The sequence below is a fragment of the Rhipicephalus microplus genome, chromosome X, assembly GCF_043290135.1.
Source record: "Rhipicephalus microplus isolate Deutch F79 chromosome X, USDA_Rmic, whole genome shotgun sequence".
Taxonomy (NCBI): Eukaryota; Metazoa; Arthropoda; class Arachnida; order Ixodida; family Ixodidae; genus Rhipicephalus; species Rhipicephalus microplus.
Window position 1 is genome coordinate 61,993,634 of NC_134710.1, and position 15,840 is coordinate 62,009,473.

Here is a 15,840-nt window from a genome sequence, read left to right on the forward strand (position 1 = left end):
AGAATGCTTGGGTTCAACATTTGTACGTATATTTAGCGTCATTTCAATTATTCTGTCATTCTGTTATTAGCTATCGGCCGATCTCATTAATTTCAACTTCCTGTAAACTACTTGAGCATATAATTCATAAGCATATTTCAGAATTCCTAGATAAGCACAATATTTTGTCAGGTTCACAACACGGATTCAGGAAAGGATTTTCTACTTGTACTCAGCTGGTAACTAGAGTTCATGATTTCGCACTAACTCTTAATTCCGAAAAACAGGTAGATGCAATTTTTATGGGTTTTGCTAAAGCTTTCGATACGGTCTCTCACAATAAATTAATCTTCATGTTGGATTTAATTCTTAAGAATACTCAGCTTCTAAATTGGATTTCCGGTTATCTTTCGAATCGAAAACAGTACGTCTTTTTCAATGACCATTGTTCTCGTACAGTACCGGTTGACTCGGGTGTTCCCCAAGGCTCTGTGCTCGGACCCCTCCTCTTTTTATTGTTTATAAATGATATATCACATGATATACCTGTAAAAGTTAAGTTATATGCGGATGATTGCATCCTGTACTCGGAAATAGTAAACCATACTGATCAAATTCATTTAAACGATGCATTTCAAAAGGTCATTCGTTGGTGCGATAAATGGCAGATGTTAGTTAATTTTAAAAAGACCGTTTTCATGAAAATTTCTCACAAACGTAACACTCATCATTTTGCATACTCAGCCGATAATGTTTTTTTTTTTTTTTTTTTTGCAGGAGGTACAACACTACAAGTACCTTGGTCTTTGGATTTCGAATGACCTTGACTGGACAAGACATATTAACACTGTAATAAGCTCGTGCAATTACAAATTATTTTATCTTAGACGAGCTCTTAAGGACTCCACTCCCGCCGTTCACCTTGTTGCATTTAATGCCATTGTTCAACCTACTTTAGAATACGCATTTATAATTTGGTACCTTTACACTAGAAAAAATATCAGCGAAATGGAAAAAATTCAAAAGAGAGCTGTTAGGTTTATTTATAACAGTTTTGGTCGTACTTCAATAACATATTTATTAGCAAAAGCTAACCTCCCAACACCTACAAAAAGAAGTAAAGTATTGAGATTGAAATTTTTCTTTCAGTTAGTTAAAGGATATTTTAAGTTAGACTTATCACATATACTTCATTTGTCACAGGATATACCACAAGACAGAGGCATGCCTTTACAATCACCCCATTTTTCACCCGTAATAACATTCAAGTATTCGTTCTTCCCTAGGACAATTACCGAATGGAATAACCTTAGTAACGAAGTTGTTTCCCAGTCATCCTTCAACCTTTTTGCTGCGCAGCTCTAGCAGCGAGTGTCTAATTTCTATGACATGTGCTCTTGTTGTTTATTTCAATCACTGTAACCATTCTCCACTTGTGATCATCTTGAATGTAGCGCTCATTTCTCTATATGTTCTTATGCCGGTTTATTACAAACCACTGTTCTTTTTTTTTGTTCTGAAAGTGTGTATATGCCTTACCTGTTTTATATTTATTTGTTTGCCAATTTGTAAACTTATCAAAGGTATATGCACCCTGCCAAAACCCTATATTAGGGTTGCAGTATCTATAAATAAATAATAAAATAAAATTTCATGGCTTGTCACTCAATAAAAAAATTGCAACACGATCACCATCCCTCCGCATGCTTCGCATAAGGTTGATTCCCAGGTAGGTTAGATCGCAAATTTTATTTATTTATTTATTTATTTATTTATTTATTTATTTATTTATTTATACATACTGTCAACCCCCATGGAGGGTCATAACAGAGAGGACAAACATAAAGCATGTACAATGTACACAAAGTTGTGTAATACTTCGACAATACACGATGAAAACTGCTTTTCTCCTAAATAACAATTCAGCATTTAAAATAATTTTTCAAGAACAATTCAAAATTCACTGTCACTTTTCAAAATATTTACTATGAACATGAAGTCGCTTACATCACTTGGCACTGAAAAAAAATTATTTCAACAATCTTGTAAATGCGCCTCTATAAAGCATTTTCGAAGTCAGTAACATCTTTTAAAACAACAATACCGTTTGGAAGTTTGTTCCACCTTTCTATGACATATGAAAAAAAAAGAATATTGAAACGTGTCAGTATTTGTTCGGTATGGTTTTGAGACGTAGTCGTAGTTAGTTCGCGGATTTCTTTTGCCTGGCACGTGTAAATATTTGAGCTTATCTATCTTAAGTTAAGCGGCATTATTTGGGAGAATACTTTCAGCCTATATATATTTCTACGTAGTTCAAGGGACTCTACGTTTGGTGCACGTGAAACGAAACAACATGCATTGTTTCTATTGTTTCAGAATGCAATTCCTGCAGTTATAGGACGTTTGCATGAAAAGAAAAGTAGTTCATAGGCATGTAAACTTTTTGGTGAACAGTGACTTTTATTACGTGCAAACAGTCGAAACAGGATTATACAGGCATCATGCGAAAATTGTGACAGCAAAAAATACAAATTATGAGGTCTTGGTTTGAATGGCCTCTTATTAGGCCCGAGAACCCGGCAGCCGACAGATACGATGAACCGAGAATGATTATTATCATACACGAAAACGATGAGGATGCATCATCAACATACTTGACTCAATATTCTCCTTGACTCAATATTCACTTACCAAAAAACATACCGTCACTGACGGTAACCGCCAAATTGCAAATACAGCTTTCGCGCTAACTTCAGAAGTCCACCGTCAGCCTTTACATAGCTCCATGCCCCTTTTAAAATGTTTTATTGGCAACCAGGTGAAAGCTATCTAGATTCTTCTTGCGATCAAAGTATTGTCTGGGTAATACAGTAAGTTCCCAAGTTTTCAAAAGAAGAAATGCGTACGTCTAACAGCTTGAAGCACTACACATACAACTTTGTTTTCGGAAGCATGAAAGCTGCATGCGCACAGTTCTCTAGTGAAAAAAAACAACAACAACAAGGAAACTAATCAGTTTGTCATTGAGTGCACACCTACAGAAATACTTCTATCCTCGCAAAGAACACACGCGGGATCTTCGCGTATACGAAGGAAGGCGCTCACTGTCCGGGCATGGCGCATCCCCCTTTTTGTGACGGGAGTCACGCGAAGGCAGCTGTTGGATGATTATCCGCAGTTTAGAGAACTTAACTTTTCATTGAGTGCGTTCGCTCATGGTGCGGCATCGTTGAAACAGGGTGCTTAACCTCATAAGTGGAACGCGATAGCGTAATTCACGTCGCCTTCTCAATCGATAACCTGACTTCAATTGTCTGTCGACACCTCAATCATGCCGCAACTAAAAGGAACGTCTGTGGGAGTAACAGCGGTCATTGAAAATTACTCTAGTATGCCTACTGCAAGTAACGTTTCCGCTTGCTTGCTTGCTTGTACCCGTGTTTGGCTCGTGCCCACTACGAGGGATTGGCCATTAAACCGGCGGGTAGTATAGTGGGAGAAAATAATTTAACATTTTGAGAAAGGAAAATCAAATATTGAGTCACAAAGGGAATATAAAATTGAATATTCATAAGGTTACGTAAGATTAAAGTACAAAACTATTATTTGAAAAAAAAATCAATAAATGAGAATTTAAATGTACTAGATATTTTTAGGAACAACCTAAAAATGCATCATCTTGTGTCTATAAGAAATTCGCAGACTTCTATGCAGATGTTCCTGTCGCTGTGGCCCAGAGAAGAAGCCCCAAAAGAAAAGGATATTTTCAGAATTCAGGGTAGTGCATATTTTCTGACTAAATTTCTAAACATTCCTTCCTATGGCTTGTGAAACGTCAGCGAGTAAGTAAAAAATGATTGATGTTTTCAGGCTCTTGACAATAAAAGCAAGGGGAGATGGCACCTGACCGTGCCAGTACAAGTAAAAATTAAGAGGCAGCGTCCGGCATAGGAGAGATGTGGCTATAAGAGGGAGAAGAAAAGCAAAGTGAGCCCCGTAACGGTCTGCATCAGGATGCGACACCTCGAAAGTAGCTCAGAAAGGATGGGGGGGGGGGGGAGGGATTAAAAGGATAGAATTAAATGTATAGAGAGAGAGATGCGCTGGAACAGCGAGCGAGGATATATCGAGGGGATAGGAAAGATGGAAACATGGTCACAGAAGTCCGAGGACGGGGCACCACTTGCTAGAGCTCTTGCCGCCGTCAGGAGATGGCGTAGGGCAAATCCAGTAGGTCAGAGCTACGCTGACGTCGGAGATCGCGAGGGCACAACCGGTTGGCACGGAATCCAGTGAGCGAGCATAGGAGAAACACACTTCCAATTTGCAAGTGGGGCACCATTTATTATCCGAAAAATTACATGTGTTCAGGGGACTTATCGCATTACATTACCACGGCCACTGGATTTTGAAAAAGCGAGCTTTTTCATCCAGTGGCCGTGACATGACATTTGTTTTGTTGTTGTCTTTTGTCTTTTGGAGCGGGGGAGCAGTTTTAAGCAATGACTTGGTTCTGCGGTAGATCGAGAACCTGCTTGTACCTGTGCAGAATGCATGAGTACAGGTTTCCACGCAAAATTGACATTTAGTCAATTGGATATATTTCGGCTTTTCGCTCTCGGACAACGCTAACTTCTCGCTCACAACGAACTACACGCAGACAAAGAATTTCTGTGAAACGAGCTCTTTAACGCTATCGAGTTAAAAGTCGGCTGATATACGGAAGAACAACCAAACACTAAAAAAATATTAGAATTTCTTCCCCCGAAGAGTAATCGTAATCTGGCTTGCTCATGCCTCTCTTCTTGAAAACATGGCTTTCACCATTTTCTTATCATGGACGCTACGTAACACAGCTAGCGCGCACGCCATTTCATCTTGGTAAGGGCCGGAACACAGCTGATAACGCAAGGGAAGCAAGTGAGACATGATTATAGTGACGTGGCAACAACACTCCCCAAAATGATCAATTTTCTTAGAGAGGATATTCTGCGTGAGCGTATACCCCCCCACCCCCCGCCTCTCATTCCTAATGGACACTATTAAAACACATTTAAAACACTAAAATATGTATAAATAATAAAATAGAACTGTCCTAGCCGAACACACCAAGATTGTTTAAAACTATCAATGTTGCGTAATTTAACTGTTTTTGAGTAACACTACAGTCAGACACGTTGATTGGGCTGCACAGTTGGGCAAGTCGCTGGCTCGCCGTCGGCTGCTGGGCAGGTTGAGCAAACAACCCTGCCCTCCTGCCTCCTACTATTGGCCTCAAGAGGCTCATACGAATCTGTACGGGGGAGCAAACGGGGCTCAAGTGCGAATGCTTACAGTAGTACGGTCTTCCGATTGGATAATACTGGTTCCAGTGCACTGGGACAATGACTGGAGCCGCACCAACGCACCAATAGGACAGAGGACCTGCAGTAAGGTGCGCCGGTACTTTTGACTGAGGAGACAGTAAAGTACGAAATTTCCGGCCGCATTCAGTGACATGAGGAAATTAAAAACATTTCCCAAAATAAAGACGAGTTTTTCCTGCTCGCTGCCTTCTTGTAGGTTCCCGATAGAAGTGTAGAGAAGCGTGATGGCTGTGGGCAGCTGGCAAAAGAAGAAGAGAATGACCACCGCAATTAGCATGATCGTGATTTTGCTCTCCTGGCTGTCGCGGCTCGGGTCTGTTCTCAGAATCAATCTGGAGCGCTGCTTCCGCGAGATGTGTACGGAACGTACGAGAAGCGCATTGAACACGGCCAGCAGACAGAACGGCACCAGAGTGAACACCACCACTGTCGTCCAGTAGTAAGTCTTTTTGTACATTTCATTTCGGCCAAACTCCGAATAGTTGAGGCTGACTCTTGTCACATTGGTCACTGGGTCTTGCTCCTCGACCAGAGCATATTCGAACGGCGTCGGTAGAGCAAGGGCGAAGCAAAAGAGGAGGACCCCCATGATGGCTTTCTTGGCCCGCGACTCGGTGCACAGCACCCTGCTCTTGATAGGGTGACAGACTGCGATGTAGCGCTCCACCGTAAAAGTTGCCGTGAGCCACACGGAACTGTTGCTACATGTGTCGGTCAAAAGAATGAGGATCGGGAAGCAGCGCAAGTATACGGACAGGCATTTTCGCTGTATAACCTCATAGTGCTTCAGTGAGAGTGTGAAGCCACCCAACAGGTACAGCGTGTCGACGGTGGCGAGCGCGGCCAAGTAGTTGTTGGTGGACGAGCGCATCCGCCTTCTGGTCATGATGACGATCGTCAGCGAGTTTCCGATGACACCGATGAATGTTACGATGGGTACGAGCACACGCTGTATCCAAAAGCGGCTGCTTTCCAAGAACACATCATACGAGGAGCCCTCGGCAACCGGATCTGTTGCGAACGACGCTTCAGTAGAATCACATCCCGAGCATGCGATGTCCGAGCTCCGATTTCCATCATACAGGTAGAGGTGTACCTGGCCTTGCGTGCACATCCATGCAGGTGCCACGTCAGATGTAGTGCAGTTACGAAAATACGTCATCAAGCTGAAAAAATAAATAACAAGAGTGAGCCCTTTCCCAACTTCTCTGCATTACAATTAACCGCCGAACTGTGTTGTCAGTTTGCATTATATTTTAGAAGCCGATATGTGCGCCCCAATACATTGCAACTATATATGTCGCACAAACGTATAGTAGAAAAAAAAAGGAGCAAAATGCGTAATGCATATCAAACAATCAATCAATCAAAGAAGTTTATTTTCACCAAAAACAAAAACATTTACGGTGAAAAAAGGTGGCCGGAAAAAAAGCTGTCCAATCACAGCTTGACAAAGCCCCAGCCGCCTATCGGTGGCGAAACGACAGGGTACAGCACCTGATAAAATTGTAGAAAAAATGCATATTAATAGTCGCTAAACAGTAACAAATTGATAATATAATGCATTCCCCACGGGCGCAGGTGCACTACCAGGTCAAATGGACCTAATTATACACTTGCTTTATAAAGATAAATAACGAGAAAAAACGAAAAAAACGAAAAGAAAAACAAGGACAAAAACAAAACAAAAAGTAAAACAAAGCCAGAGAAGAAGAAAAAAACAAAACATGGAAAGAAATACATTAGGCACTTAAAGTACATTAAAATGTACAATGCACAGTTATGTATTGATATGCATGCACATATGATTCATATATATATATACATATACACACACACACATATATATATGAATAATGAAGGAAAAAGGAAAACACAAATAACTTGCAAAACACGTGTATACTCCAATATTGGAAAAGGCAAGTTTGTTATGTGAACATACTTCTAATTTCTTTTTTTGTGTGGAATAAAACATCTGTTCCTTGCGTTTTGAAATAGTTTAATGTTGTTGGGACGATGTGTCGGGTACGTTGTGTTCCATAGTGTGTGCGTGAGAATGGAACGTGCCAAGGTGGTTGATATCTGACATGATAAGAAATTGCCTTTTGTGTAAGGTTCGCCAGTTTGAGAAGTGTGTCCGATTTCCCGAGTGCTGCCTTTTTGTAGCAGCACAGCAATTTGGAAGTATATAGATCTGATATTTTCACAATTTGATGCTGTTTGAAAAGAGGGGCGGTGTGTTCTAGAAAGGGAGCATTTGAAATAAGTCGAACCATTTTCTTTTGTAACACGGTCAGTTTTGACATAATAAGGGCTGTAGTTTTACCCCATACCAGGAAGCAGTAACACAGGTGGGAATTAAAAAGCGCATCGTAAAGTAATCTCTTTATTTTAGCTGGTCGTATGTGTCGATGACGGCTAATTAGTCCTACAGACTTAGCCAATTTCACCGTAACCGCGTTTACCTGGTCATACCATGACATGTGCTCGTTGAAAATGATGCCAAGTATTTTAACGCATTTTTCAGTGCGAACAGTGAACGGACCTAGGACAAGCTCCTCAGGTACTACAGCTGGCGTGCCGCGAGCACGATATATAGTGCACTTAGTTTTGGCTTCATTCAATACAAGGCTGTTCGCCTTGCACCAGTCATTCAGCTTCGAACAGAACGTACTTGCTTCAGCTTGAATGCTACATAATTCCTGGCCTTTAAAAAAGACAGTGCAATCATCGGCGTAAATGATGAACTGACAAGTGGTGTTTAATTGTAATACATCATTAATGTAAAATAGAAAAAGCATTGGCCCTAAAATACTGCCTTGTTGTACTCCACCTCGCCCCGCCGCGGTGGTCTAGTGGCTAAGGTACTCGGCTGCTGACCCGCAGGTCGCGGGTTCGATTCCCGGCTGCGGCGGCTGCATTTCCGATGGAGGCGGAAATGTTGTAGGCCCGTGTACTCAGATTTGGGTGCATGTTAAAGAACCCCAGGTGGTCAAAATTTCCGGAGCCCTCCACTACGGCGTCTCTCATAATCAAATGGTGGTTTTGGGACGTTAAACCCCACAAATCGATCATCAAATTGTGGTACTCCACAAGAGATACGCCTGAGACGGGATCTGTGTGTGCCTATTTCGGTAAATTGAAGTCTTTCGTCTAGGTACGAGCGAAGAAGTTGGGATGCAACTCCCCGAAATCCATAGCATTCCATTTTCTGTAAGAGAATATTATGATTGACACGATCGAAGGCTTTGCTGAAATCGAGGTATAGTCCTACTGAGAATGTTTTGTTTTCTGTGTTTTCTAATATGAGTTCTTTTTGAAGCAAGAGTGCGTCCTCCGAGGAACGATTTTTTCTAAATCCGAATTGATAAGTAGTTAAGAGATTAAATCTTCTACTAAAGCTCTCGATGCGGGTATTAATAACTTTCTCAAGGCCTTTCGAAAAAGCTGGCAATATAGAGACTGGTTGGTAGTTGGAGAAGCTATTTTTGTCGCCTCCTTTATGAATTACTGTTACTCTAGCAACTCGCATGCTACTTGGAAAAACGCCACATGAGATAGCTTCGTTAAATATGTGTGCGATGACAGGAGCGATCAAATCTAGTACGTACTTAACGGGTTTAATTACTAATCTGTCTGCATCGAAGCTATATACGACTGTTCCAAGGTCGGAAAAAAGAGTAATCACCTCAGAAACAGAAGTAGGCTGAAAAAAGAAAGACCGTGATAACCGTAGAACATCTACAGAAGTAACCGGGGAAGTATCCGCGTTTCCTATCTGGAGAAAAAAGTAATTGAAACTGTTCGCAAGTGTTTCCCCGCTTAGTAACGCATTATCAACCACCATACAGTCAACGGCGTCTGATACTGGCTTTATATTCAAGAGATAATTTTTTCCAGACTACGTCACTCTTTCATAGACATTGTCGAAAATTGTTCTAAAATATTCTTCCTTTGCTCTCGAAATGGCTTTGTTCAATTTGTTTCTGAAACATTTAAATTCCTGCAGCGTTTCGCTGTTGCGTGTCTTAAGGAAAGCCTCAAACTGCCTGTTTTTCACGTTGATCGATTTTAGCAAGTCTCGAGTGACCGGCGGTTTGCGAGCCCTCTTGCACCTATGCTATGCTTTAACTGTGAAAGAAGCGTAATAGCACTGTTTAAATATGTGTAGAGACTTATCGTACGCATTATTCACATCTGTAAGGGCCATTATTTCACTCCAATTAATGAGCAAAAGTCTTTCCCTAAAATTCTCAGGTGTACGCGTTGATATGTCTCGGTATGTTTTCATTTCATTTCGTTTTTTAGTCGTTGATTGCTGTTCAAGTATTAGCATCATAGGCAGATGATCGCTCAAATCGGAGATTATGACGCGGGAATTACGTTTTCAGAAACCGTGTTTGCAATGAACAGGTCAAGCAAAGATGTGGATGTAGTGGTAACACGGGTTGGCGTAGGGATTTCATTGCGAAACCCATTACATTGCAGTGTGATTAACAAGTCAACAGCAGGCGCTGAATCTTTCAATACATCAATATTCAAATCACCACCTATAGTTAGGGTATATGCATTGTTGCTCGCAAACGAGAGCAGTTATAGTCGAAAAAACCAAGAAACCCGCGTATGCTACCATGTAGTGGTCGATAAATGACCCAAAACCTTTGGTAGTCTTTCCTAACGCACAAAATCTCGTAGTCTTCCGTGGCAACAGTGTAGTCATCAATCAACTGAAATCCAGAAAAATTAGTTTGCAATGCCACACCACCTCCTCTACTTTCTTTACGATTTAGAAAGAAGTGGTTGTACCCGGGCAATCGCAGTCGTATTAGAATACACAGCAACCTAATTGATTGATATGTGGTGTTTAACGTCCCAAAACCACCATACGAATATAAAAAACACCCTATGTGGAGGTCCCCGGAAATTTCTACCACTTGGGGGTCCTTAACGTGCGCCAAAATCTGAGCACACGGGCCTACAGCATTTTCGCCTCCATCTGCAACGCATCCGCCGCAGCCAGAATTCAATACAGCGACCGGCGGGTCAGCAGCCAAGTACCTTAGCTACTAGACCACCACCGCGGGGCTGTGCAGAGCATTCTAAACTACTAATATGCTGAAGCGTTTCTCTTGAAGGAACAACATTACAACTGAAGCCTTTCAAAGAAGAAAGACTGATTTAATCAGGTGAGTTGTAATTTCACGATGAACCGCGAATGTTGTCTGCTTGCCGGGAAGCATCATGCATATATATATATATATATATATATATATATATATATATATATATATATATATATATATATATATATATATATATATATATATATATATATATATCACGGAATTTGTCATTGCTAGCTTCCATCTTCCCCTTCCAGTCTATATATACAGTTAAGCTGAGTCGGAAGGAATATACAGTCATTAATATTTGTCCAGTGAGACGACAGGATCGCTTCTTAACTCAATACAATGTTGAAAGCCTTTGAGGAATGTACCTGCCTATTCTTCGTGGTATGTTATGTTTAATGTAAAAGTATGACATACAGGTGGAACGGGTTTTCTTCAATGACCAAAGTGTATTATAGAGAACTCTTATACTAACTGCTGGTTATGAAATGGCCGATTCCAAACAGATGTACCCTGCAAGTACTTCCCCACGCAGGACCGAGAATGGTACACTAAGTGACTTCATAATAACATTAAGAACGAATAATGCAGAAAGTACGTGTTTTAATCGGAACACATATTCTAAAGCTAGTATTAGGCGACATTGTTAGAATAATTTTGCAATTTTAGGTTGTCACTAGTAAGCCCGATAATCATGGCTGCCTCAGACAGGTGAACATCTTGCACGTCAGTGGGATAAATTGCGGCACGAACGGGGTAATTTTGTCTTGATAATGAAATAGCTTAAGGGTAGTATTAAGTGGGTTACTTACTAGGTGATAAATGTGGCAGCAAAAAACATGCACATTATAGCTGCTTACTTTCTGAAAGGTGCTTTTGAAGTGATGATTAAAAGAAAAAAAGTGTCATCAGCGTGTACTATACATATAGACGAATTGCGGCAGCATGGTATGTCAATAATGGGTAATAAAAAAAGGAGCACTCTTAATTTTAGAACTTGTAGACCACTTTCAATAACTGCATTTGAATCAAAGCATATCTACACCTTGTAACAGCGTGGAATCTATTCAGTATGCAGTTGCCTGTAAGCGTTATTGCGGTACCAGAACAACAGCAACAAAATTCCAGCAGGTCATGCTTCATGGTTCACGACTCCGCCTCTGCGCAAAGCTTCTGGGGGTTGATCATGCTATACTGGCGTGGTTAATAGTGTACGAAGATTCTGACAGATGCACAAATATAGCTCCGGTCAAGGAGTCTGTGTCAATGGAATGTTAACGGTCACCTAAATTGCTAATATACGCAGGGACAACTTTCTGTGGCATTCAAGGGAAAGCTACGGGGGCGGAGCTACTGCGCATGTACTCGTCCACGAAAAGTTTGGTTCGGCTTGCCTTTCGAATGACGGCAGTGTTCGAATAATGCCACTTCAGAGAATTCGCTACGTCTGCTTACACAGCCATTTGTGAGTGCAAATGGTCAGAAGCTCCTTCGGTGAGTCGTCTAAATTGCTGGAGGGCGACGACCGCTCACCTTAACGTGAATATAGGCCATTTTGAATGCGACTTGCACCTAAAATGCGCGACGTTTTCAGACGTCCAAAAACACGAAAGGATACTTCATCAAGCAAAACAATTATTATTATCTCCTAGGTTCGTGCATCGTCTCTTCATGAACAGCATCCCAAAGAAAATAAAGTAATTTTTTTTATGATTTTCCCGTCGAAAACACCGACGCATTCGTGGGACTCTGTTCTTCAGCGGTGGCACACGCCCACTTTGGTTTCATATAGCCTTCCCTTGATTGCCACGGAAGGTTATCCATGAGTATAGTGTGACATCAGGAGCCCGAAAACCAAGCTCGTACAATAAAAAGGCTGAACTTATGCATATAACTAAGCAGCCGTTTGTCAACAACTTCGCAGTTACTTTGCAAAGGGAAATAACGTCTGTTGGACTATAGTTAATGGAATGACAGACAGTTGAGCTAGTTTGTCAGGAGTCATTATAAACAAAGATAGGTGCGTATACAGACACAAGACGAGACATTAAGACAGTGTTTGTGCGATCGGGGGTCCTTTCTCTTGTGTCCGTCAACCTGTGTTCCGGCTACGTTCTTTCATACTGTTGCTTATTATTTTGGTCGGGGCCATTTTTCTTTTGAAATACCAAAACTAATTTCCCAATTCGCCGCTATTAATAAATGTAACTATTCTTTACACCTGAATGTTCACACGAGCCGGAGGAACAGAATCACCAGGGGCTATAAGATTTAATATCCAGCGACGAATGTCTTCTAAGCCTGTATATTTCGGTAGTTTCAAGAGTTCATAACGTTCGTGCATAGAAGCAGATAAAAAGAGTGGGAACACTGAAAGTGAGTGCAAACACGGGTGGAAGTACCCTAGCTTTAGGAAAATGTAATCAGCATGGAGCCATTTGCTACTGCACACGTGACACCAGTGGCAGTGGTCATGGCTGGCTATGAGTCTTGCCCATCTGATCCCTCTATCTGTTGCTATATTTCTTGCAGCTGTCACTTATATAGTTAGAAATACAGTTTGGATGATGTGCCATCAGTATAGCTGATGTTTACACCGGTGTCACCAGTCAATATTATGCCCTTGTTTTCATTCCTAATTGGGATGGCAAGTAGACAGATGCAATGCTGAATAAGAATACGCCGATGATTGTTAACAATGAAGGCATCTAGGCCTCTTTTTTTTTGCCAAGAAGACATTAATCAAGTTCACGCATTTTAGATTCGCAGTTTACCCGCCAAGGTAGTTTAGTCACTAAGGCACCCAGCTGCTAACCAGCTGGTCACGGGATCGAATCCCTACCGCATTTTTTAAGCATGGAGGCCAAATTGCTTAAAGCCCGTGTGTTTGGATTTAGATTCACGTTAAAAAACACCGGATGGTTGAAATCTACGGAACCTTCGAATAACGCTAACGCTGCGACCGACGAAGGTCGCTAACGCTGTGACCTTTGAATAACGTTATTCGAAGGTCGCAGGTTCAGTTCCTGCTCATGGCAAGTTGTCTTTTCACCCACTTTTCTTTCTTCACATTTACATTACAATTGGTTTCTTAACTTCCCCTATACATTCCTTGACATTACTGTCTGTTAGACCTTATTAGTATTGTGTCAAAAGACGGAAAAACGAGCCCTTAAGTATACACTTCTTTCCCTTATTCATTTACGAAGGTCTCGTACTGACAGACTTGGTGCCGTTAGGTTGTGTACGAGGAACTATTGGTCAGCTGTCAGCTCGTAATAAGTTCACGTGCTACGTGACGCCAAACAGGCCCATAAATGAGTGTGCCACACTCGCCTCCATGGCTACAGGTGGCGCTGACTGACATTCCCACGTTTAAATTCACGTATAAACCCAATAAAGCGGGGGGGGGGGGGGGGGAGGATAGACACCGTGGTAGCTCAGTAGTAGAGCATCGAACGTGTTATTCGAAGGTCGCAGGTTCGGTTCCTGCTCACGGCAAGTTATCTTTTCACCCACTTTTCTTTCTGCACAATTACATTACAATTGCCTCGCTGTGGTGGTCTAGTGGCTAAAGTACTCGGTTGCTGACCCGCAGGTTGCGGGATTGAATCCCGACTGCGGCGGCTGTATTTCCGATGGAGGCGGAAACGTTGTAGGCCCGTGTGCTCAGATTTGGGTGCACGTTAAAGAACCCCAGGTGGTCAAAATTTCCGGAGCCCTCCACTACGGCGTCTCTCATAATGATATGGTGGTTTTGGGACGTTAAACCCCACATATCAATCAATTATTACAATGGGTTTAATAACTGCACATAGACATTCCTTGGAATTATTGTCTGTTAAACATTATGAATATGATATATATATATATATATATATATATATATTAGTTGGCAGTGGGTACCTGGGAAAAGGTGCGTTTATTATCAGGTGTCAATGATCATTGAACAACAATGGATCCTTTTGACGTGCACTGCAGCCAATGGCTACCTTGACTTTCTCGGTAAATTCTGCTTTGTTCACGCTCGAACAGTATCATATTTTTTGCTGTTCTAGTTTATTCTATTTCATTTTTTAAACCTAGGGGATGAGACTGCCTGCGCGAGTGATGACATAACCAACGCATTACCCGCCGATGCGCTGAACTGTGGTATATTATCCCCTCCCCCACTCCTTGGTATAATATATAGGCATTCCCTTGATTTCAACTCTATTTAGGGGTTACCTATTCTGTTTCGGAATGAACTCGCGATTTCGCTTTTGGTAGTTTAATATAGGTAATTTAAAAGGCAGGACTCCTTCCTTGCGCAAGACATCTTGATATATGCGCCTGGCTAGATACCAATAGCCTCATGCGAACGTCATGAAAGTCACAAAAGCAACAAGACATGCAAGTTGTGCAATAGAAGAACAAAAAATAAAATTAAACTAACCTGCGTAGGCAATAGACTTCTTCCACGTCTGAGTGGGACCAGTCTTCTGCCAAACTGAAAAGCATCACGGGGTACTTCGTCTTATGTAGTCGACACGAAAAAATGGACAGCTGAAAAGGCGATGACGTCGAATATGATAGAGCATGCGGTAATGTATTAACATCTGGGATTTCACGTGCCGAAACAGGAACATGATTATAAAGGGCACCTTAGTGAAGGGGGGGGGGGGGGAGGGTCCGTAATTTTTGTTCACTGACAGCGTGTGCGACATACTACTACTTCGGCAGGCATGTGGCATGTGTCAAATTGTCGAATCGAGGAAACCTGCGCAGACAGCAGATATACGGGAAGCGCTGTGCCAGCCCGCCACAACCACTGCGGCCAAAAATGAGGCAATATCTGTGACTGTTATAACAGTCAACGTCGTAGTGAAAATCGGTAGAGACGTCTGTCGTTAGTTAACAATATTATTAACAGATAATTATTTGGAGCTCACTGGAAGAATGAGTCACATGAAATATATACAGGAAATGAATATTGTTGGTAACTAACAATTCAAACATTTATAGAGAGTATATAACTGAGAGAAATATTAATGAAATTAATCGGGTTGTAACGCGTTAAAAGAAAGCATAGTGAGGAGATGAATATGAGTGAGAGTCTGAAGTTATAGCTTTGAGCCTAATTATTGTGCTGTATTTCAGAAAGATGAGCCCGACTTAGAAGACTTCACAGAAACTAATAACGTGCATTATTATGCACATTTCTATCCTAGTTAAACAGATATAAGAGGTTTAACGTCTCAAAACCATCATATGTTTATGAGAGACGCCGTATTGGAGGACTCCGATAATTTTGACCACCTGGGGTTCTTTAACGTGCACCGAAATCTCACCAAACGGGCCCAGATTTGGGGAAATGCTTACAG

The 15,840-nt window shown here is 41.5% G+C and overlaps 1 protein-coding gene across 1 annotated transcript; it reads right to left on the reverse strand.

The window, feature by feature from the left end:
* Window positions 1-4,305: 4,305 nt before the first annotated feature.
* Window positions 4,306-14,954, reverse strand: LOC119177413 (FMRFamide receptor). The gene is made up of 2 exons (XM_037428886.2): window positions 14,913-14,954; window positions 4,306-6,514 (listed from the first exon to the last, which is right to left on the reverse strand). The coding sequence occupies exon 2, from the start codon at window positions 6,508-6,510 to the stop codon at window positions 5,299-5,301; it is 1,212 nt and encodes a 403-aa protein (XP_037284783.2). The 5' UTR covers window positions 6,511-6,514; window positions 14,913-14,954; the 3' UTR covers window positions 4,306-5,298.
* Window positions 14,955-15,840: the final 886 nt, after the last annotated feature.